Raw genomic sequence first — 25,676 nt, forward strand, 5'->3', positions numbered from 1 at the left:
TAAGCAATGGTGGAAGTTACATTTACCCCCCCCCCACCGGTTTACTAGCCTCAGCTCCCTTATAAGGTCCTGAATGTTACCTGGCTCACACTGTGGTGGTGACATGTAATAAGGAGAGGTCCTTTAGACCTCTACTGTCTGGTCTCAAAATGTGATTTCCTTTATCTGTAAAAGAAGCCGTAGGGCCCCTCCCTGAGTGGCCGTAAAGTCTGTGTGCGATGCAGGGTGGCAGATTTCTCAGCTCAGAGTCACTGGTAGGGAGCCATCATCCTGCTGGGCTGCCGCTCCAGCCTCCCAGAGATCACACTGCTGCGGGACCTTCTCATCTACACACGGGGCTGCCTGCATGACACCGAACTGTCTTCCTGACACACGCCCGGGATAACTTTGGGAAGTGACAGATGGCAAAGTCCCAGCATGGCCCAAACCACTTTCCTTCCTTCTTAAGAACACTTCTTGTCACCTTGCAGCAAACCCCTGAGGTGCATTTTGTGGCTTTATTATTCACTCCACCTGGTAATTTGGGGAGACGAGAGCACCAAATGCCACCAACGATGCCCCTGTAGCTGCTAATAGGAGCCACTGTTTGGAGCCCACGGTACCCTCTTGGCCCCAGCAGCTCTGACAGCTGCCAGAACACTGTCTGCCAGGCCAGGATACGTGCTGAAGACTCCAAGGGCAGAATAGAGCCCTGTGCAGCCACTCTAGCATCCCAGAGGTGTTCCGCATTAATAATCTATAGTTCAATCATTAGGAGCAAATCCAAGTGAAATAGGAAAATGCACCCCATGCTGGAGGCCAGGAGGCTGCTGGGAGAAGGCTTCTCCACCTCTTGGCAGCCTTAATGATTAGTTCCCAGCCCCTAGAAGCCCAGCTGACAAACGGTGCCGGCAAGCTGGAGGGTTTCTGCATGTGATAATTGAACAATGCTCAAACTCCTCCAAGATATTAACACAGACTCACTGCCTGTGGTGATCCATCTGGGTTGCAAGCCCCTCACCCGGTCCCTCTCCAGGGCACCCTGAAGCACACCCTTTAGCCAGTCCTTGCCTTCAAGACAGGATCTTCCTCAGGGGCCCCCGGGGCCACCGGGGTCCTCCCAGCAAGGATTTAGTATATGAACCAACGTGATTTTTCCAATTATACGCTGACTGAAGTTCAGCCAGCCCTTTACTGTAACAGCTCTTCCTTCTATGGGAGAGCAATCTAATGTACAGGGGCATTTTTAATCTCAGGGCTGCTTTATTTTTAATAGTTACATATTTCAAGATATGCATTCCTGTTTCTCATGGTCATACACATTCTTAGTCCAGAATCTCTGTCAGTGGCAGGAGCCCAGCTCCAGCAGACAGACACCCCAGAGAGGAGGCTTTACATTAGTCGGAACTAAAGCCAGGAAGAGCAAGAGAAGCACCAGAACCAGGGCGTCTTGGAGCCTGGCTTCCTTTGAGACACTTTTCTTTTGGCACTGTACGCATGCTGTCTTCCTCCTCTGGCACTGGTCCCAAGTATAACTCGATGTCAGGAGACAAAGGAGACCTCTCTCTCTCTAACAGCCACTTTGAAAGACTCCTGAGGGAGAACTGGGGTTGGTCGGGTGCTTGTGATGTTCCTATCCACTTAGACGGTGGGTGCCAGCATGTGGGTGCCAGCACGGGTGGGTGTCATCACTGAAGCCAGAGACGAGGAGTCTCAAAAGGTAGCTGGTGTGGAGCAGACAGAAATCTCTCTCTGCATTTCCTCAATGGCAAGTGCATCTTCAAGCCCTTCAGCTTTCTGCCTACGCAGTTTGGGACCCCCCCACTTCTGGACCTGATGAAATTTGTGTCACTTAGGCTCGATCCCAAACAGCTGCCAAAGTGGCTGCCTGAAAAACTACAGAAATGCTAGGGCCTGGTTCCCTGTGGATAGGAAGGAGCCAGAGAAGAGGAGTCCCACCCCGCCCCGTCTTTCTTACACTGGACTAGGACACAGCTTCTCCCTGTGTCCCGGCCTAGAAACACCCTGCCGTACGACCCCATTGCTAGCACTTAAAGCATGTTCCTGACTTTCTCCTGTTTCCACATCTTTTCTTCTTACTCCGGACACCTGGGATTGCACATCCCAAATAAAACATCAGTGTGGAGTCCTTGCCTCTGGCTCTGTTTTGTGGGAAGAGCAGGAAACCCATTAGGATCAAAGGCTGAAAACCATTAACCCAAGTTTGTAAATGTATCCGAGATCTTTACATCTTCGACACCTTTGGAAATAAAGGTCCTAGGCTGACCATAGGGAATTTTCTAGTACATTAGCTCACAGTTAAGAGTTAATTAATTTTAGCTAAAACCTGATGAAAGACTTATTTAGGATCATATTGAAACATACTTTAGGGTCCTGGAGATGTGGCTCAGTAGAGTTCTTCCCTGGTCATACTTGGGCTCAGTCCCCAGCACTGCATACAGCTGGTCATGGTGACACATACACCTCCCATCCTGGAAATTGAACCAGGGTCCTTTTGCAAGAGCAACAAGTGCTCTGAGCCACCCAGCCCCTAAAATACGCTTTTAAAACAAAGCATATTGGATATTAATTCAAATAATGTATGAGAATTGCATGTCATTTATGAGGGTATTGAAGCTTCAACACAGGAAAGTTTATGATGAGCTGTTATTGTTGGGCTTGGTATCATATGTCTTTAACCCAGCACTCGGGACAGAGGCAAAAGTAGATCTATGAGTATGAGGCTAGCCTGGTCTACATAAAACGTTCCCAACCAGCTACAGGTACATAACAAGACTTTGTCTCAGGAAAAAAACAAGTTATATATTATACTTAATATTTTTTATTTTGGAAGATAGTTATCAAGATGTGTACACATTCACATATATATATGTACACATTTACCTTTCTGTCTACAGCCCCCGCCATTGTGAGACAAAGCCAAGACGCCATGAGCACAGTCAACGGCTGTTTCTCTTTGCACTGCCGTCTAGTGCTATTGTAGCATTCCAACAATACAATTGGAATGCCTCGGTCAATGGCCGCTCCTGCTTTATGGAGTCACCTCTGTGCTAAGGAGACAGGGACCCAGCAACGAAGCAGACCCAGCAAACCAAGGCTCAGCAATAAACCTCTCCCCTCTCCCAGAGTCACAGGAGCTTGTTGGCCACTTAAGTAAAAGACAAGGCCAGGTTAGAACCCTTGACCTCTTGAGTGCAGCCCCCTTCCTCAGCCCTTGCTCTCCTACCTGTGAGCAATGAAAGGGAGGTTAGCAGTGAGCAGCCACAACTTTGTCATGGTAAACGGTGGGATTAATTCCCCATCCCTCCCAACCCCCTGGTGGTCTTCCAGGGGGAACTGGTTACCAAGAAATGGGAAGTATCCGGAGAGAGCTCAGGCATCTTCCCTCTGTGGCCTCTTGAGAACAGAGGAGATCATTAGAGGGTCCTTGTGTTGCCTAGCAACCCCTGAATGATGTTTGCTATCATGTCATTAATATGATATGAAAGTGTTTCATAGAAGACATTCATCTCGCATTAATGAAAATCAAATTTGCTAATATGACACAAAAATCTGTTCTTCCTTGTGACTTTCTATACTTAAGTAGCTTGTTTATTGAATTAGACAGTGAGTGGTTTTCAGGCTTGAGACTGTTAAAGTATTGGAATAATGACTTTGTTTCCAATAATATCAGATGGCCCTTAATGATGTGATTATGCACTGTCACTCTGTGACCACTGTCCTTGGACCAAGTGCCCCTCCCTGGAGTCTCCCCTAGAGACCCATCAGCTACTCAGCCGTTCGGCTCTCTTGCAGTCTCGCCTCGGCTTGCAAGTCTCTTGCAGTCTCCCATCCAAGTCTGTCTGCTCTCCAGATTTAGCTCAATTTTTCTTCAGAGCTCGGGGACTACACGTTGAAGGTGTTTATTGTAAGGGAGGCTGTCAAATCCTAAGCAGGAGGGGGCTGGCCACACATATCCATCTTCCCTGTCTTTCTAAAGATGGGATAGCAAATGGCCCCAAATGTGTCAGGCACCACAAGAAATACAGACAACGTCCTACTTTGAAGGGCAAGTGTGCCTGAAGACAAATGTGGACTTCAAATACACAACCCCCAAATGGTAAGCCAGTGACACCTAAAAAGTGGGGGCATTCCCATCCCAGAGTTAAAACAAGGTGCCCAACACTCAAGAGGCAGAGGCAGGAGAGGATGGAGCTCTGTGAGTCAAGGCCATCATGGTCTACATAGAGTTCCAGGGCAGCCAGGGCACATGGAGGGATACTGCCTCAAAATAAATAATAATAATAATAAAATCATCGTGTGTGTTTGAAGTGTCTTTAGCACATGAAAATTCAAAGTCAGTGGTCAGAATGGAGCCTGAGGTACCAGTGGCTAAGATGAAAACAGATGGGGCTGGTGAGACGCTGAGCGGAGAAAGACACGCTGGCGAACCTAACGCCCTGAGGTCGTTTCACTAGACCCACCTGATGGAAGGAGAGAAGTGACTGCGGCCGGCTGTCTTCTGACCTCTGTTCAGTTTAAAGTATGCACACCTGTGGCCGCACTAATCCCACTGGTGGCCGCACAGGTAGACGTTCAATGGAAACGTTTCTTGGGATATTGGGAAGTTTGGAAATAACCTTAAGATTCATTGTTAGAAAAATACATTAGGATTTAGTCACCCCATGCAATGTAAAGATGCCACTAAACAATGAGACCAAGCCCGTGAGATGGCTCCAATGGGAAAAGGCAAGGCACTTGCCACCAAGCCTGGTGACCTTAGTTCGATGCGTAGAGTCCACAGTGTGGAAGAAGAGAAGCAATTCATAGAAGTTGTCTTCTGACTTCTCCACTTACACCGTGGCACCGTAAATAAGGTTTGTTCAGAGGAACAAACTGGGTTTTATTCAGTCGTTTAAATAGCACACCCTTGTAATGATGGAGGAATGATGGAGCCTGGTATTGAGCTGCAAACCAGCATGCAAGATCCTGTCTCTACGATATTAACCCCGCACCAGACCCCTGGGGCTCTCGTGCTAGTGGAAGCCACCCTTCTGCCCCGTTCTCTCTTCCTGTGTTCCATCTGCCATTTATTTCCTTCAGTGACTGTCCAAGCACGCTTCTCTCTGTTCCCTGGTCCTCCAACCTCTGGAAAATCCTCATGTTTCCTGGCTTTTGTTTTCAACCATCTAGTCCTCTTTGGAACGGGACACACCCTCTCTCGTAATGTCATCACCCAGCTCTGACTGTGCCACTGTCAGTCTGGCCAGATAAGCTCTCGGGTTTGAGGTGGAAACTATGTGAGCCCCTTTCTCTCCTTTCCCTCTCAGCTTCTGTACAAGAACCCCGCAGGCTGTGGCTGTCTCAGTTCCACAAAGGAAGATAACTGTGCTCTAACTAGCTATACTCAGGGGCTTCAGCCCACGTAAGGGACTAATTAACTAAAGAACCCCATTACCTAAGGACCAAACCTTTCCTCTTCTCTTGCTGTTTGGGAATCAGAAGCAACATGACTCTAAATACACATTATGGTCTACTCATCAACCATATGGCAAGAGACAACCCCTGTGAAACCTAAAAGGGGGGACCTCATTTCAGCTCACAGGCCCAGACTCTTCAGAACACCCCCCATCTTGCCTGTCTATGGGGTGAATAACTCTTTTAATAAGCCTCTTATCCAAAGGGACAGCCTGTCATCTTGGCGTCCCTCTGGAATCCTGAAATCTGAGAGCTGACATAATAGTGCTGGAAGCGCCTCCACACCCCCTTTAAGGAGGAAAGGACTCATGGCCTCTCTTTCTCCACTTCCCAGCCTGCATCCCTGCTGTCCCTCGCTCTCCTAAGCCAAGAAGCTGGGCACGTCTGTAACATCTCCTGCCTTCTTCAGTCCACCTACTGAGGGGTTAGGATAGCAGAGGTGCCCCGGTCCACCTCCCAGGATTTCCTCCCACCCCGTGCAGCCACAGCCAGTGTGTCCCTTCCTTTCTTTCCTTGCTCCATTCCGTCTCATCCTTCACAGAACGTCAGTAGACAGTCCATAGCCCGGTTGTTAAAGCTCTTCATAATCTTCCACAGACGGGCACCTAGAGCCTGTCCAGATCCACTGCATCTTGCTTTGATCTGACTGGACACCATGGCTTCAGATGAGTCCTTCCCAGCATCCCTCACAACACTGTGGGTCTCCCATGCCACTTCTCCTGACCTGAATCGCCTTGGACATTCACTCCTTCCAGGCCTCTATGCAGCCTGCTGAGTGCGCCTGGGGTCAGGTCCCGGCTTATCCATGGCCCTTACTCTAGCACTCGGTACGCAGGCTGTAGTGGTCCTTTACGTCGGCACTTTCTCATGCATAGCTGCTCTGTTTGACCTCAGCATCTTCATCCTTGTGCCCCGGGTGTGGCTCTTGACTGTCCTGCCAGGATCGCAGGAAGGGAGGAGAAGTGGAGACCAGAGGGACCGAGGAAATTAATAAAATGTTTTTATTTAATCCAGTCCTGGTCCAAATGATTGTCCTTTTATTACCCAACTAAAAGCAAATAACGATTAGATGTTATCGTGTTTGCCTCCTTGCCTGGGTCTGTCTGTATGGTGAGCTGCATTCTACACCTGCGCTGTATTCCCATATGGGTCTGGGCAGTTGCTCTGGACCCCAGACTTTTGTTTAAAAGACAGCTCTCCAGTGTAATCTCAGATCTCTGGGTTTTAAAACAAGAGAGCCCCGTGTCTTGTGGAGAGAGACTACCCTCTCACTGAGAGTGAAGAATGTCAGTAGTCAGTGGCTGGCCCCATCCTTTCCCTCAGATTAGCCTGTTCCCAAACACAGATCGTAAGCTCTAATTGTGGTGCCCTCACAAATCTGGCTGGACACTGAAGTCCAGTAAACACAGGCTCGAAAGCTTGGACCTGTAGTCACCTCGTCACTAAGTGTGACACAGTGAAGAAAGTGTCTAACGCTTGCCTTCACTTGTGTTCCCTAGGAACACCAGGCTTCCCAGAGGTGACCCAAGTGGAACGAAGAGCAGCTGAAGCCTTCACTTAGATTCCCTAAGTATAAACATCTTATCACACTTGCTTTATCCTTTTCTCTCCACATACCCCTTTAAACACACACACACATACACACACACATATACATACAACACACAATACAACACACACACATACACATATACATACAACACACAATACAACACACACACATACATACACACATACACATATACATACAACACACAATACAACACACACATATACATACACACATACACATATATATACACATACATGCACACATATACACATATACACATACATACACACATACATAAACACATACACATATACATACAAAATAATACATCACACACATACACACATGTACATACACACACGCATACATACATACACACACATACATACACACACATACATACATACACACACACACACACACACTCCATGAAAAGATGCCACTTTTTCCTAAGGCTTGAAAGTGGTCACTTACGTGACAGCCTTTGCGTCCAAGTACTCCACTGTCCCCTAAGAATGACAGCATTTTTGCATCACCCCCAGATGATTGTCGGAATTGTCTTTATTTTCTATTGGATTTGTTTCTTGTACATTGGTACGTGTGTTTGGGTGTGCATTTGTAACAACACACATGTGCAGGTCAGAAGGCAACTGTGGGAGTCCCTTTCCACCATGAGGATTCTGGGAATCCAACCTGGATTGTCAGTCTTGGTGGTAAGTGACTTAAACTGCGACGCTGTCCCATTGGCCCAACTGTCAGAGTTTGAAAATGACTATACTCAAGCTTCTTCAACTGGGGATGATCCTGTTGCCTTTCCCATCCCTGATGAGCACTTTCAAAAGCTACAGGTCCACCTGGTTATGGCGATACCTTTAATCCCAGAGCTCCCGAGTTAGAGGCGAGCCTTATTTCTTCGTAGTAAGACCCTGTGTGCTGGGGGCTGGGGTGGAATAAGCTGCAAGTCCCCCATTCTTTAGAGCTTCCGTTGCCCTGGTGTATCTGCAGTCCTGTTCTTTTCTGCTTGTGTGCCTTGGAAGGAGCCTGCGTCCTCCAGGATTAGGGGCCCTAGGATGCTAAGCAGCCCGTTAACCAAGTCACAGCAGAGCAGGGCTCCAGCAACTCCTTTACCTCGGTAATTAGTCAGCAGTGCCTGGAGGCCGGGAGAGCATCATATTTCACCGTTACTTCCTTCCCCCCATGCCAGGTCATCGATTGGCACTTCGAACCCGATTCAAGGATTACTGTGCTGCTGGCCAAGTTGTGGCTTTTTGTTCTAATTCCATTATCCAGCCTACGATCATTATTCTGGACTTAACTACACAGAAGAAATATTCCTCCTTCCTTCTCTCTGTTTGTTCATTCATTCATTCATTCATTCATTCATTCACTCCAGCATGGGCTTTGAGGCTTTCCCCTTTCCATAGATTATAATCCATCACCCACACAACTGGAGACAGTTAGAAAGGAATATGTTAGTTACACTTTCATGCTTACAGCCTAGGGGTAGAGTTTAGCCCTTCCCTAGCATGTACAGGTTTGCATGTCCTCAGCACTGCAAAAAGAGAGAGAGAGAGAAGAGAAGACAGCTCCACTGTTAGGCCCTACAAACTGTAAGTCATGAGAGACAAAGATGGGGAACAGATGCTTCGAGTCCTTTGTCGCACCTGCAAGAGTCCTGGGGAAGTCAGGAGCATGTCACTTTTAAAAGCCCATCTGTGTTTTCAGTGTGTCTTAAGCATGGAGTGTATTCTGTCTGCACTGGGTAATGGCGTTTCTACTAAGCACTCCTAAAATCTTAGAGAGCAATCAGTTTAACCAAAGGAATAAAGAGGCGACAAAGTCTCTTTCTGGGGTTTCCTGGCTTGCAACCATGATCTCTCTGAAGGTAGTTCCTCTGGCTTCTTGTCCTGTCAGTTATATGGGGGCAGGGGGAGGGTGGCAGCTCGGGGCACGCAGACACGTTTTTTTTTTCTTCCCTTTCAGAAAGTAGATAGGAAATGGGTGATGTTGGAACAAGGCTGAGTGACTTTGAGGCCCTGATGTTAGCCAGGCTCTCGGTGGCCTAATTAGAGGAAAACAGCTGGGCTCTCTATGGAGAGGAGCAGAGTAAGCGGGGAAGGACAGGAAGGGAGGCCAGGGCCCTAAGAGCATCCCCCTTCCTGCAGAGCTAAATGCCAACCTCGCCTCAGACCATTAGGCCTGAGCTCATGTAGCAGCAACATAAGTGGCCGGACAACCGTGGGCTGCTGGATGGCAGGACAGGACTACATTAATGCCCTCCTGATGTGAACTGTGCAAGACACAGCACAGACACGGTAAGGGGGTGTGCCAGCACAGATACAGTAAGGGGTGTGCCAGCACAGATACAGTAAGGGGTGTGCTCCGAACTGCCCTGACTGCAGATGCTCCAGAGGTACCTCCCAGAAACCCAGCTCCCTTCACTGCTAATGGTTGGGAAGGTTATGACATCACGAGGTGAACGCCAACAGAAGCAACATTTCTAGTCATGAGGGCAGTATACATTTCTGCAACAAAGCAAGCGTTTGAATTAAGCAGTAAACAAAGTGTTCGAGTAACGTCTTTAGTCTCAGACTCACGCCAAAAGGGACTGTCGGCCTCTAAGACCTCTGGGTGGCCGCTGGGTGGAGTAAAGCCATCGGGAGGGACAGCAGCGAGGAGGGTGTTTTATGTGGAACCCTGCCCTCTGTGGGGGCACAAAGTCAAGTCCGAGTCACATGTGTGAATCTCCTTGAACCCTTGACAGGAATCCTCTGAAGGAAGGGCCATCCGGGCACCCATTTTAAAGTTCAAAAGACTGAGGTTGGACAAGATTAGAGCCTCGTTAACGTCACACGGGCTGACAAATGTCAGTGTTGCAACAAAAAGAGAGGAGCCGTTGGTAGTGAGGGTGACTGGGCTAAGACGGAGCTAGCTGGTGTCACCCAGTGTCCTGTCTCTCATCAGCAGGGCAGGCAAGGAGGCTCCAATTTTGAGCTGGCTTTGGCTCCACGGAGATCGTGATGAGTAACCAGATCCACAAGGAGTATATCCATCCCTTCCTCCCCTCCCCTGTACCTCTCTTCCCTCCCCCTCTACTGGGTTTGAACCCAGGGCACACTCACGCAAATACTCTACAACCGAGCCCAGGCTAGAATCCAAGTTCCACTTTCTAAGGTGAAACTCAAGGTTTTGCTGAACCAAATTAAAGACTCAGAAAACCAAATGGACATCAGACAGGGATTCTGGGTAATTCTCTGAGAGTGTGATCTCTAGGTAGGCCCAGTGGCTAACACCAGACACTGCAGCTGTTTGGGAGGGTGGGGAAGGGAGATGGCTGGAGCCCGGGCTTTCCCCCACAGGTGTGTTGTACTTTTCTCCGAGGCCAGTAAGCGTGACTTCCCATGGTGATTGTGTGGATTTGCTTTCCTCAGCCTGTCTGCAGGCTGGTTTGGCTATCAGAGTCCTAGCCAGTGTCTGTGTGTCTGTCAATAACCCGATGCACAGCGGGTAAGGCAGATCAATGGCTCAACGATCGGGCCACATCGACCAGAGATGGTTAGCTAGGTTCCACAAGTTGACGTTTCCCAGGCCTTCTTAGGTCTGAGTGTGTGGCTGAACAAGTGACAAAGGATGCCAGCCCTCGAGGAGCAGCAGGCCCAGCACTGAAGGGAAGAAGGAAACAGAGGTTACCTGTCCTCGTCATCTCCGGAGAGTCTGACTGTGCTCTCACCTCTCATCCCTCTGCCCTCCCTCCTGATTTCCAGGGAGGTGGGCATGTGTGGAGTCTGTCTCTGAGCTCACTGCGTAGGCCAGGCTAACTTCAAACTCAGGGCCTCCCAAATGCCTGGACTACAAATGTGAGAACCTTGTCTCGCTCTCATCCCCTTTTTGGAGTAGAGATTAGGAAACAAACCAGTACCTTTTCTTTTCGAACTGGCAATATTCAGGGGGAAATTAATTTCCCCCAAACTCTTCATGAAAACAAACTGGGCCGTGGCTCACGCTCACAGCCGCAGCAACAACTCAGAAAGTAGGGCTGGTCCCTCCCTCACGGTGATTCAACTCAAGATTCATTCAGTTTAAGATAGGGTCAGAGCAAAACACAGTGAGAACAAACTGTGCTTATAGACTGCATTTCCATCCCTTCCCAGACTCATGATAAGGGGCTTGACTTCCATGGTAACCAGAGACAGCTTGCCCGCCCCTAGTGTGCCTGACAGCAGGCCTCCATGCTGCCTGGGTTAGGTGTGTCAACACACTTCTTGCCTGTGGTCTTTCCGAGTTATGATAGGCTTAGCAGGATCCATCAAGATCCCCCCTTTCCACCAAAGGGAATTAGTTAACCAAAGCCCATTGGGAGAGAGGCACTATGACTGAAACCTTGAAGTAAAAGTCTCTCTAATGTCCTTACGTCTGAAGGGAACAGTCTTCGTTGGAACAATCACAATTACGGAAGGAGACAGGTTAAGTTCAACACTTGTCTAGTTCTCCTGATGAAAACTCGTAAGCTCAGCATCTCAGCCACCCCGTTTCTTTCTCACCCATCCTACAAATGGATGGCTGAGACTAAATCTTGCCACGGAAAAGGGAGACAGTCTGACATCTATCTTGGGCCAGGAGTGTTTGCCAGGAACTTCAATCCAAGGCACCCCTGTGCTGGCTGCTGCAGGGATCCAGAACTTACAGCCTCTGAGTGTGTGTGTGTGTGTGTGTGTGTGTGTTTATTTGTAATCTATATATGGTGTGACACTACATATGTTCTGGTGTGAACATATGTGCATGTGTGTGGTATATTGTATGTATGTAAGTGTGTGTGTGTGTGTGTGTGTGTGTGTGTGTGTAGGTTAGGAATTGTTAGCAAGTTTGGTAAGTATAATATTTTGCTGTTGGAAAAGACTTTCTAAAATACTGGAAATATTTTATTAAAATTGTTTCCAGTTCTTCATTTTCTATAGTAAAGTCTAATTTTCTTTAAAAAAAAAAGATTTGCCAATAATTCTGAGAAGGAGAGGAGGAGAGAAAGGGGAAGCGGAGGGTTTGTAGGGTCATGAAGTTATCTGTATGCTATGACAGTGGTACAGTATCATGGTGTGGACCATCTGTACACGCATCATTACCCATCTGCCAAAACTTAAAAGGTTCCCAGCACAGGGAGAACAGTTAGTGACCTCCTGAAGTGACCCCGCCGTTGTATTGGACATAGTATGGGTTACCTCCCAGCTACTGGTGAGGGAGGCACCACAAACCACGTTCAGGCTATTGTTAATGCCCTCATAACTAACCACCATAACTGTATGGTGAGAGCCCGTTGCCGAGGACACCATGCTCTGTGGCCACAGGACACACCGAAGCCAACCTCAAGCCAACCATGTCAGGGACAGACACGGTCCAGGACATCTGAGTATTCCTAAGGGAGGTGGGGTCTCCCCCCACCCCACCCAGTACTCCGTGGTGAGCATCAGGTGAGCTGGACAGGCACTGGGCAGGGAAGATGGTCACCAGGACTGAGAGAAAGAAGATGAGGCTACAACGGTTGGAACTTACATTGGCACCATGGAAACATGGAAGGAAACACATCGACAATTTAGATCTCTAATCTAGGAACCCGCAGTGTTGTGAGATCTGTGATGTCAGTCTTCTGTACCGTCTATGTGAGGGCGGGGAGCATGTCCTGGCAGAGTGTGCTTGGTGTCGTGACTGGGGCCGTTGTCACACTTAACTTCCAAACATTCCCATCTGGGGAGATTGACCAGACTGTAGACCTCTGAGACATCCTTCCCTTGAGGAAGCTGGATGGAGGTGTGCCCAGGAACGTAGGGCCCAGAATACCAACCAAGTTTCCCGTCAGTGACAAGCCATTCCTTGGATTTAGATGTCCTTGAGTAATTGAAGAGGTAAACAAGGTACATACCACATCCCTGTCTGTCTGTCTGTCTGTCTTTCTCCCCATCTCTCATTCTCTCCCCCTTCTCCTTTACCCTCATCCTAGGGATCAAACCCAGGGCCTCATATGCACTAGGCATGTGTTCTCCCGCCAGCCACACCCTCAGTCTTGCCCACACCTCCACAACTTCTGTAGCAAAGTACTTTTCACTTTTACCTTTTCCGATGTGTCTTTTAAAAGCTGGTTTTTGTTATTTTTATTCTTCGACAATTTCATACTGTATATAGTGTATTGTGCTCACTTACACCATTACTACCTTTTATAACCCCCACTCTTCTGAACACCTCTTGTACTTTCATGTCTATTGTTTGAGGGTTGTGTCTATGTGTATGTGTCTCTCTGTGTGTGTATCTGTATGTTTGTGTGTCTCTGTGTGTGTCTGTGTATATCTCTGTGTGTGTCTGTGTGTCTGTGTGTGTGTATCTGTATGTTTGCCTGCATCTGTGTGTGTTTATGTGTGTGTAACCCTCTGAGTACCATCAAGGTTGTTTGTATGAGTGTGGGTAGGGGGTTATTTACTGGAGCCTGAGCAAGTTGCTGTTCCACGGAAGTGGCTATACCACTGAAGGGAAAGACTCTTCTCTCTCTAGAAACCGTCAACTGTCTATCGTTCCTCAGGAAGGAGGTGGGCATCATGAGCCCCTCCATCATGATGGAGTGTTGACAACCCTATCTTTTGCAGTTCTTGTGCAGGTCACCACACGTCCATGAGAGAATGTTCCACACCACTCACCCTAGCCCTCACCTCTTACACTCTTTCCACTCCATCTCCCTCGGTGTCTCCTGAATACTGGGGGTGGGGCTCATACAGAGGGACCTGGTGATGTTGTGAGAAGTTCATGGGTGGCAGAGGGAAAGTCCATGAGCCTCTGCCCTACCCAAGGAACTACAACAACCAAGGAGTGGTAAGAATGGGGAAAGTAATTCTCCCCAGGAAAGAGCACACCAGCTGGTTTTCCAATACCAAAGGTCAGTCCTAAAAACACATATAAATAACATTCTACAAACTAAGCAAGTGGTATTTAGGAATGTGTGTGCATATATGTGCACACAGGTAGTCTTGTAACGACAACTAATGAAATGAGACCACGAATTTGAAAGAGAACAGGAAGGGTGTATGGAAAAGGGGAGGGGGGAAACGGTGTGATCATGTTAATATCAGAAGTATGTTCAAGGCTGGGGAAGTCATAGGCACTACTACATCTTGTTTTCATGGATGAACACCGGATCAAACTGCCTTCTACATGTTTTTATACTCATAGATTAAGCGTGCTGTCAGCTTTGATCAGAAATGGTTGTGTTTGCAGTGAGGGTCTGCTGGTGCCCAAAATGTGAAGAATAGATGGCTGTTGAGTCCCAGTTTTTGGGACAGATGTTTCACTGTGGGACGTAAGCTGGCCATGAACTCATGCCATGGCCCAGTTTGACACTGAACAATTCCCGGTCTCCCTTCTTGGGCTCCTGATGCTGGGACTGCAGGTTTGGCCCCACACTCAGCTCCTTCTCCCTTTCTTGACGCCGCCTACTGGGGGCATTTTGTAGAGTTTAGTCTCCTTTAGCAGAATCAAGTTCTAGGTTTATGAAGGGCAGTTTAAAGCCAGCAATCAAAACCAGGGACAGAGCAGCGTGCTAAACCTGAGAGCACTCACTCATTGATCGATGCCTGCTGTGTGCAGTTGCCAAGATACACACCCATGGGATAACGCTACAGTGGATGTGACCAGATACCTCTGCTGGGGTGACCCATCCCTCCCTTCTAAACCATCACCCCAGTTTTGTAGTTCTCTGCCCCACCTTCCCAGGTGATCCTGGCCCCCTCCTGCCCCCCAGGAGTTCACACCTTGTCTTCCTACACAGGAGCGCTTTCCCCTCAGGTTCCCCTGTGGCTCCCACACCCTTCCCTTGGGTCTTGGCTCACTGAGCGGCCGGCTCAGGACTGAGCCTTCATCACACTCTTCCTGAGCAGTTTCTAACTCTAACACTGCTTCATTCATTTTATTCTTCAAGAAAGTCATTTTTAATCCATCCCTTAGTCATCTCAAACATATAAGCTGCTCATTGACAAGGATGTCTGTCTCTTGGGTCTTTACAGTTCTCCTATCACCTGGAAGCATGGTAGGGACATTGGGGACAAAAGGCAAATAGTATTAGTAGAGCTAATGATAGATTAACTACAGGTGGCAATTAGACAGGAAGTCGTGTCATGGGGGGCCGTGCGGACTCAAGCACAGACCCTTCCTATGTTCATCTTAAGGTGCCCAATAGCCCTGGGGAGCTCTACCTCCGAAGCTCCCCTGGCCGGAAACCCATGTTTTTCTTGTTACATGCATACCAGAGGCACTGGCAGACAGGGGCGGAGGCTGCAAACACACTCTCACAGAGGAGCCACACAGTGGTGTCAGGCTTGCTCAGACCCTGAGGAAGTTAGGTCACCTGTCCCAAGATGTTTCACATTACATTACAGTGAAAGTGCTTGGTCATGGCAAGAACTTCTCTAGTTTCCCAAGAGCGCATCACTTTTGTCTGGGGTCACTGGGGGTGACGGAGGGTCATGTTCTCCCTGTCAAGTGTGCTCTGTTCGGCCTTTGGGGAACAGGTAGTAATCTCATAGTAAACCTCAACACAAGAGCACAGCTTCCTTGCAAGTGGCTCAGTTAAGCATCAGCCAGCCCTGCGAGGCCAGGCTGCCACACGGAGGTGGCCTGCTTTCTGCTCATTATTAATCCAGAAACCCTAATGATGAACAACATTTGTGTTATTTTTTTACCCAAATTTAATCTGTTCCTGCAGCGGTTCAGTCAATCCGCGATCTGTTTTTCTCAAATGAGGGCAGATAACGGAGACGCCGTTCCTTACAAGTCTTCGGGCTTTTAAATTCTGATAAAATCAGGATTCTTCACTGGGTCCTGCCCCAGCTCTGAATTAAACCACTTTAAATGTAATTACGGAACCTGGCCTTCCATCAGGAACATCCATTTAAAACATTGATTCCAGGCTGCTCCGCGAGGCTCCTCAGGAGCAGACGATTGCAATGGGGCCAGAACTGTAATTTATCACGGCAAAAAAAAGCAGGTAAATACTTTATTAGTGGTAATGAGAGGGTTGCCGGCTAACTGAATCTCTTCTCTCACCAGCTACTTCACGGAGCCGTGGTGCATGGCCCTTTTCCACGATCGTTTTATTGATCTCAAGAAAGAGCTGCGCCAAATCTTAATCTCCAAGCAGGTAAGCGTGATTAGTGGACATGTGGGTGTTATTCCTTGCAAATTGTAAGCAGTTGACAGCCGTTGATCATTTGGATTTTCCCCCATCTTTAGTGGTTTCTCAGTCCCTCTGCCTTAGATAAACTCGGGTGTCTATAAATGGACACAGCAATGTTTCAGGGGCAGTGACTTTCCTTAAACCTTTTTCTGGACATTGTTCTTGCGTTTTATACAAGTAGCTGTACCTTCATGATCAGCTAACCATGTTGACTGAGGACTGCATAGGGGATGTTCTGACCTGCTGGCAGGAATGGAAATCTCATCGCTTTAGTTTTCTGTCTGTTATTGCCAACGGTGTGTGTGTGTGTGTGTGTGTGTGTATGAGTGTGTATGTGTGTATGAGTGTGTATGTGTATATGTGTGTATGAGTGTATATGTGTGTTTGTGTGTATGTGTGTATGTGTGTATGTGTGTATAAGTGTGTATGTGTGTATGTGTGTATGTGTGTATGTGTATGTGTGTATGTGTGTATGTGTATGTGTGTATGTGTGTATGAGTGTGTATGTGTATATGTGTGTATGAGTGTATATGTGTGTTTGTGTGTATGTGTGTATGTGTGTATGTGTGTATGAGTGTGTATGTGTGTATGTGTGTATGTGTGTATGAGTGTGTATGTGTGTATGTGTGTATGTGTGTATGAGTGTGTATGTGTATATGTGTGTATGTGTATATGTGTGTATGTGTGTATGTGTGTATGAGTGTGTATGTGTGTATGTGTGTATGTGTGTATGAGTGTGTATGTGTGTATGTGTGTATGTGTATGTGTGTATGTGTGTGTATGTGTGTGTATGTGTGTATCTGTATGTATGTGTATGTGTGTATGAGTGTGTAAGTGTGTTTATGTATATATGTGTGTCTGTGTTTGTATGTGTATGTGTAAATGTATGTGTGTATGTATGTGTGCATGTGTATGTGTGTGTATGTGTGTATTGTATATGTATGTCTGTATGTGTATATTATGTGTGTATGTGTGTGTGTGTGTGCATGTATGTGTATGTGTGTATGTGCATATTATGTGTGTATGTGTGCATGTATGTATATGTGTGTATGTGTGTATATGTATGTGTGTATGTATGTGTATAGTAGTGTATGTGTGTGTGTGCATGTGTGTGTGTGTGTGTGTGTAATCCCAGCACTTTATCAGTAGAAGCTGGAGGCCCAGGAGTTCGTGGTGATTTTCTGCTACACAGTAAGTTCCAGACTTGCCTGAGCTACATGAAACTCTGTCACAAAGACCTCCCACCCTCCCAAAAAAAATATAAAAAGAACTTACCACAATGTCAGAATACACTAATTTTATAACTAATACATTTATATCAAGATGATAGAATTTAGGCTTCTTTTGCTCAGCAAACACCTCTGTGAAAATAAAGTATTTATGAAACTGCATATCAAGTCTCTTGATACTGAAGCCCTTAGCATAGCTGAGGAAAGTTAGTGTCTGTGCTCCGGGAGGTGAAAAATCCATCCCAGACTCCACTCCATGCGGAGAGACAGGACATCTGCTCCTCCGCTGGCTTCCATCTTCCTGTGTCCCTTCTTGTCACTTCAACGTGAAAGCAGCCACAGCCCCACAGGTTCTATGGTAGAGCCATATATAATACCTCACTTAATATAAGCAAACCCCGTGCTCCACAGACCTTACAGCAGTGGGAAACGGAAGTGAATAACTCACCATAGGTTATTATGCAGGATCTGGTTAACAAGCGTCATCAGACTCTTGTTAACGCTCACTCTCCAGCTGGGGACTGAGGCCTGGAACAGTGTGGAGCCCAGTCATGATCTCCCAGACCTCCACTCTCGATTTCGAGTACGGCCGGTCCCTCAGGAGCTGTGCTAATCTAAGAAAGACTCGGATTGGAAGCGAAGCTATAAAGTTTAGGTGAAAATGGCGTGCTTCAGGGTCTTCAGAGGGACAACCCCAGGGGTCAGTGTTAGAAGGAAATACATTGAAGAGGCAGATTTCCCATAAGCGTGGATATTCCAGTCAGTCCCACAGTGGCCTTGAGAGAGAAACAACGTGAGTAAACTGGAGGTATAGACGCCCCCGGACCCAGTGTAAGTCCTAAGGACACTAACACACACAGAAGCTCAAGTCTCTCATATAGAATGGGGCAGTATACCCATAGCACCTACACATCCTCCAGCATCCGTCAGGTCGCCTCTAGACTGCTTAAATGGCCTACTAAAACACTATAGGGCTTGAACTCAACCACCGTTACAAGCTTAGTGCACGCCATCTCTACTTAACCTCTTGGACAACCTCTTCTTACACCATGATTTACTGAGTGCCGCCACTGAAGCAAAGCCTCATGTGACCCTGGGTGACACCACTGTTGTTTCTGTAACCCCACTCTTGAGCTCCTGGGTTAAGGCTTTGCTCAGCACTAAGGGGCTTTAGGATACACATGGTGTTTCCTTGTTTCTGAGGCAATCGCTGGAAAGCAGGGCACTTCTAAATAAGTACTTTAGCATAACTGTTACCGTGCATTGTATCTTCTTTAATAAAGTTCGGTTTCCTGAAGCATTAGTTTTCCAGGGTTTTGAGGCGTGAGAGAAGGTTGGGTGAATGGTGAGGTACAAGAGTACCTTGGGACAGTGGAACTATTCCGTACGAGTCCATGAAGTTACCCCATTGCTTAACCGTGGTATTAAATGGTCTCAGCACCAGGAAGGTTGAGAACCACAAGATGCTGAACACAAGGAACGCACGGAGGAATTCGTGATGATGCACCAATAATGGACCAATTATTGAGGAAAAAAGAAAGGAAACAGAAGCTGTTAAACTCGGCGGCGTGTGTCACCTTTGACAGGACTCCTCACGGCCCCTCAAATGTTCACCGACGGTCTGACCTTGGCTGTGAGGCAGTTTCCTATGCGGACTCAGGACAGGAGTGGCTTTTCAGCCTATGCCAACTCACACCAAAGTCTTCTACCCACTCCTGTGGGCTTCCTCACCAGGGAATGTGTCCTGGAAACAGTAGACACATTAAAGAATGACAGTAATTCTTTTTCCTAAACATCAAAATGTTTTAACATTTTTGCTGATCCTTTCTAACTTCAGTACAGGTACCCTCAGTGATAAATTCACCAATGTCACATTGTATCTATGGGTGGAGCCTACGACTTACTGGCCATAGTCAAACTTCCCTCAGTGATAAATTCACCAATGTCACATTGTATCTATGGGTGGAGCCTACGACTTACTGGCCATAGTCAAACTTTATGTAGTCAAAAAAAAAAAAAAAAATCACTCCTCAAATTCCTCTAATAAAAAAGTAACACATGCACCCTTAATAACAGAGCCCCCGAATATCTGAAGCCAAGTTGACAGACTGAAAATGTATAAAACGTATAAAAATGTATAAAGTAAGGATTGCATTTTTCAGTATATCACTATGAGCAATGGTGAGAACGGGCTTCAGGCCGGAAAGAAGAGGCTGTTCGTGGGGCTGTGGTTCACAGGGCAGCTGCTCAGAAGCTCCGGAAAAGCTCTCATGTACACAGGAGCATCCTCCAGGACAGGACACTCAAGGCCACAGAGCACCTGTTAAATATTAAAACAGCCAAACCGCATCATGTGAATTTTTAACCATTTTTACCAGTTGCCTCGAAAAACTGGGAACCAGTGCAGAAAACGAACTGGGAATCTCATGAGTCTGTAGAAATTGAGTAAATACCCACTTAAGAACCCAGTGAGCAGGTCAGAAAAGGATTCAGAAGACATGTTAGAGACGGATGGAAGCACACCACTCAAAGCATTGTTTGCAGGAGGCCAACCTTTTAAACAGGAAAGGTTGGGCTGGGGAGAGAGCAAAATGGGTAAAAGTGTTTGCTGTTCTTCCCAGCAGTCATTGGGGCAACTCACAGCATCTGTAACTCTAGCTCCAGGGGAGCTGGAGAAAGAATCTTTAAAAAAACAAACAACAACAACAAAACAGAGCTGAGAAGAGTGAAATAGAGACCAGTAAAAGAATAAAGTCAGTAAGATCAGACGCTGTTGGAAAGAACAGAATCCTAAGCCTGTGGCCAGACTTATAAATTACTGAATCCAAGCAAAGCTAAGACATCCCCAGAGCCTTATAAAATAAGAAAGAACTTAAAGAGACCACAAGGAATGAGTCTGTGCCATCAATTACAAGATCCCTGGATAAAAATGACAAGCTCCTAGAAACACAGAAACTAGAAACTGACCCAAGAAGAAACAGAAAGTCTCAACAGAAATTGAATCAGTAATTGAACCCTCTCAGCAGGGCTGGGGACTTGGCTCAGTCAGTATGTGTCTGCTGTGTAAACACAAGGACCCAATTGAATCCCCAGACCCTACATAAAAAGCCAGGTTGGTGGCATGTACTTGTAATCCCAGTGCTTACAAAGCAAAGACCTGAGATTCACTGGCCGGCCAGACTTCCTGGCTGGGTCCAGGCCAGTGAGAGACCCTGCCTCAAAGCACACAGTAGCTGGCTCCTAAGGAAAATACCCGAAGCAAACCTCTGCTTTCCATGGGCACATAAAAACAGACACACATCTCAACAAAAGTGAAACTCAGACCTCACTAATGACTTATACCAAACATTTAAAGAATTAACTTTGCTCTCCCCTGAACTCTTCAATCAATCAACCAACTAACCAACCAACCAATCAATCAATCAATCCATCAATCAATCAATAGGAGAGGTGACCGCTCCTTTGATACCACAGCCAGGCAAAGGCGTAGCCATAATAAATTTTAAGAAAAAACAACCACAGGCCAGTATCCCTATGAATTTAGATGGAAAAACCTTCAGCAGAAGATTAGCAAACCAAATCCAACAGCATGTTAAAAGGATTATATATCATTACCAAGTGGGATTTACCCCGGGAATGTGAGTTGGTCAGCACACAGAAAAAGAAGCCAGTGCGACACATTCTAGAGTCGGGAATAGAGCTGACACCATCTCATCTGGAAATAAACAAGCAAACAAGGAAACCAAAGGCCAGGTACGATGCTGAACATCCCTAATCTCAGTACTTGGGAGGTAGGGGATGAATGAAAGGTCATGGGGTCAAGGGCATCCTTAGCTAGATAGCAAGTTTTAATATACCCTCTACGTATATGAGATGTTGTTTCCAAAAATAGAACAAAAAAAAATAAAAGACAAAAGAAAAAGAAAGGAAGGAGGAAAAATAAAGAAAAAGACAAGAAACATCACAGTTTAAAGAGTAGCAGTCGGGTCTGTAGAGATGGCTCGGTGCTAAGAGGGACCCAAGTTCAGATCCCAACACCCACATCAGATCCCAACACCCACATCAGGTTGGTCATAACTCCACTCCAGCCTCAAGGGATCCTGTGCCTTCGCCTGGCCTCCACAGCATTCACTCACACACATTTAAAACAAAACAAAACAAAAATCCTAGCAGGATGATGAGACGTCTCCTGTTTGATAGATTATGAAAAGGCTACCGTGAGTGTCAGATTGGGCAGTGGATGACGAAAAAAGATGGAGCCTTACTCCTGAGATCTGCAGAAAGACAAAGATGTCTCCATCCACCACACATGTTCAACATTCCCCAGGGAAGACAATTAACGTTTGTGTAGTCAGAGCAATTAAAAAAAAAAAAAAAGAAATAAGAAATAAGAGGCACCTGCCTGGAAAGTAAAAAGTAAAATGTTGCTTTTCTCAGATGACACAATTCTAACAAATCCAGAAAATAATAAAGCTAATACATGTCCTTGGCAAAATTGCAGGGTACAAGAAGGACATACAGCAGTCGGCTGTCTGCATTGCTTGAGTAGAAATGAAATTAGGAAAATAATCCTGTGCATGGTAACATCAAAAAGAATTAAATACCTGGGAGTCAGTTTAATTAGAGTAATACAAGACTGGGCCCTGAAAGCTATATGATGTTCTAAAAGATTCAAAGGCATGGATATATAGATGATAGAGTAGGGGGGGGGGGCGATGGATAGATAGATGATAGAGTTGGGGGGGGGGGCGAACAGGGCCACAGAGAGATAACTTGTCAGTTACAATCTTTCTTCTCTAAAATCTTGGATGGATTCCCAGCACCCACATGTCAGCTCCTAGTTGTCAGTAACTCTGGGTCCAGGGATCTGACTCCCTCTCCTGGACCCTCTCTGCACAAGGCTCATATGTGGTGCATGTAGTTGAAACAGTTATACTCTTAAAAATAAATAAATATTCTTAGGACAGTAAACATGGGTGAAATAGCATCTTTGCATAGCTGCTAGTGAGGATGTAAAATTAAGCAGTTGCTATAAAAGATAATAAGTGCACTAAAATGTTACAGAGAATCATCCTCTGACCAAGCAAGTGTACATTTAGGTATCTGGTTTTTTTAAGACTTGAATGCTAGTCAGATGAATACCTGTACACAAGTATTCAAAGCACCCAGAACAGCTAAACAGAGGAAACAACCCACATGTCCATCAGCATATCAATGAATAAGTAAATGTGACCTCCATGAATGTAAATGAGCCCCCAAATCACATTCAGGACGAAGGCCATGTGATTGTCTCAGCAGAGACATAACTTCTATCCCCACAATCCGAGCTCACAGTTAGCACCTCTGACCTTCACCGCCCTCCCCACTGGAGAACCCTTGTAATAAGCCCCACTTCCTAACAGTTCGCTGTTTCATGCTTGTCTGACAGAACCCTCCTGGACAACTAAAGAAAGAACCAGCTTCATGTAGACAGCATATTGCAGCCACCGGTTGTGCAGGCACCTTAAGGCTTTCACCTCTGGCTCTGCCACACCCTGACTGTTCTAAACCACTCCTTTATAACCTCCCCAGCCTGGTCCGATCTTGCTTGAGTAGCCAGATGATGAGGTGTTTCCATGCAGTTAGAACCTTACAAATACCTCCTGTTTGTTTGTTTTTCTATTTGAGAGTTGGTGTAAATACACTTTGGTTTGGGGGGGGATCAGTAGTCACCATGGTGACAAGAGGACACCAACTCAAAATCTTTAGTCACAACCCTGCTGTAGATGGGCAGGACCCTGCAGCAAGGACCACCTGGGGGATTTGCGTCCTGCAATGGGAGGTGTTTGCAGCCCAGCCTTTCAACTTGTCTGTTTGGAAAAAAAGAAATTTTTTTTGAGACAGGTTTCTCTGTGTAGCCTTGGCTGTCCTAAAACTTGCTCTGTACACCAGCTTGGCCTTGAACTCACAAAGATCTGCCTGCCTTTGCTTCCCAAGTGGTGGGATTAAAGGTATGCACCGTCACCACTTGGCAGTGTGTTTGAAAGTTTCACAAGATGCCAGAAAACCTCTGTGAATTGAGCATAGTCTCAAATAACTTTATTCTTGCTGAGTCCTGTGTTTAAAGGTGTTAATAAAAATCTGTGCTGAGAACTTGTGAGGTTCTCAAACTCTACCCCTTGACTAAGACCCAAGACAATAAACCACATAGAGGGCTTCTTGCCCAATGGTAAAGCAAGCAGATAATTTTATCTGAAAAAAAAAATGGGGGGCTTAAAATTAACATCCTTGGTAGCATCATGCTATACGATAGATAGAATTCTTACAGGGAAACATAAACAGTGTGCAGCTGCAGTTGTTCTAGGTGTCCCAGGAAGGAGCCAGGGACTGGGGGTAGATGTGGGACAGAACTGTGTGTTCTGTTAACAGAGACAGTTTCTGTGATCTGGGATGCAAACTCTGAAGACAGATGGATAATGTCCGGAATGATGGTTGTGCAACAGTGTGAGTGTGCCCAACTGTCCACTGAGAATAATCAGAATAACTGTGCAGTATGTGCGTTTTGTCACCTTTATGAAGAATTTCTACAAAGCTAGACAAAACTCTCCCATCTTTGGGGAGCTGACTCTGCCCTGCCCTGGTGGCCCTGACTCTGTCTTCTTAACTGCATCCACAGGAGGAAGACAGGCCTACTATGGAGGAGCTAGTCTACCAGATAGAGGAAGAGGAAATAAACCTGAGTGAGAAACCCCAAAAATACCTCCAAAGGGTTTTTGAGGATTCCATCTACAAAAGCCTGCTGGAGAAGAGCATTCTAGATTATCTTCATTACAACCAGTACCACCTGCCCATGTACGCATGGCCAGGCATCATTTAGCTGTAGCCAGCAGTCCCGGTATCACTTCCACTTTCCATGTGCTCTGCAGGCGGGATCCCCCCAACCCCCCAACCCCAACCCCCAAACTCCAACCCCCAACCCCACTCTTGAACACTTCCTTCCTCTGGTGCTTTCCCGGTATTCCAGTAGGTGGCGCTCGGCTGTGTGGCACTACAAAGTCAGGGAACTTGACAAGGGGAGTTCTGAGCAGATAATCCACCGCTGGCAATAAAATGAGTTCCTACTAAGCAAAACTTGCTTTTACCTCGTGTGTGTTTCTGTTTGATTTCCTGGAATGTTCTGCTACCAGGGCCATTAGACCTTCCTGTGTGTACCGATTAACAGTGGGTGATATAAAAAGAAAATCATGTGTCCAGAAAGGGAGATTGGTAAACAGACAAGGAGAAATTAAATCTGTAATCCCCCTCAGGAGGACTGGGTGGAAACTACCTGACCTTTTGAAACCAAGCAGGCTGCTTTGCAGAGCCTTACTGTTTGTATGAGTTGTTTGGTTTTTTCCCCCAGTTGCTGGTCATGAACATAAAGGCGAGAGAAAGAAAGAAAGAAAGGAAGGAAGAAAGAAAGAAAGAAAGAAAGAAAGAAAGAAAGAAAGAAAGGAAGGAAGGAAGGAAGAAAGAAAGAAAGAAAGAAAGAAAGAAAGAAAGAAAGAAAGGACGGAAGGAAGAAAGAAAAGGAAGACCAGGAAATTCACACACAGATCTCAGACTCTGACATGTAAAGGGGACATTATTCTAGTTCATTTTGTCTGGTGCTGATCTCCAGAGCAGTGATACCGGTTCCCCAAATCCCCGGTGTGGATCAGATTTTTTCCCCTCTTCCCTCAGCTACTACCAGAGGCTGAGACAGGAGAATTACTATGAATTCAAAGGCAGTGAGCTATATAGTGAGTTTGAGGCCAGCCTGGGCTGCAATGAAAACCATCCCAAAGAAGAAAGAAAAAAGGAAGAAAGCAGCCTTCTTTTCACTGAATAAAGAAAGTTTTAACTGCCCACCCCCCCCCCCCCAAGCACATGGATTCAGACACAAACAGAAGCAGCTCGGCACAACGGACTCACAGTAGGGCTTTAAATTGTTCTTTATGAACACAGGTGCGGGTTTTATCACCCTACACCCGCAGACACCCACACAAAGGCTCAGTGGCAAGATTCTCCCAGCTTCCATGAGGTAAAGTGGGAAAAGGGCCGGCCGGAAGTCCGTGTGCACCATTCGGCTCTGCCACAAGCGGCCTGGGCACTGGGAGCTACGGAGTGGTTTGACATTTCTCACAACAAAATTGTTCCGGAATACTGAACTCCTATTTTTCTGCAGCCAGACAAAAGCAAGTGATAAATGCCATCCATTCCTCCACACATAGGT

General features: G+C 46.5%; 1 protein-coding gene across 1 annotated transcript in view; it reads left to right on the forward strand.

Moving 5' to 3' along the window:
- Window positions 1–24,299, forward strand: part of CFAP61 (cilia and flagella associated protein 61) — a gene marked incomplete at both ends in the record, with an annotated part of 250,940 nt that extends 226,641 nt beyond the window's left edge. The window contains 2 exons of the mRNA XM_080930962.1: window positions 16,088–16,178; window positions 24,099–24,299. Of these exons, the coding sequence (XP_080787088.1) occupies window positions 16,088–16,178; window positions 24,099–24,299 (292 nt within the window). The remainder of the gene's footprint in view (window positions 1–16,087; window positions 16,179–24,098) is intronic.
- Window positions 24,300–25,676: the final 1,377 nt, after the last annotated feature.

This window comes from Micromys minutus (genome assembly GCF_963924665.1).
Source record: "Micromys minutus genome assembly, chromosome: 17".
Classification (NCBI taxonomy): domain Eukaryota; kingdom Metazoa; phylum Chordata; class Mammalia; order Rodentia; family Muridae; genus Micromys; species Micromys minutus.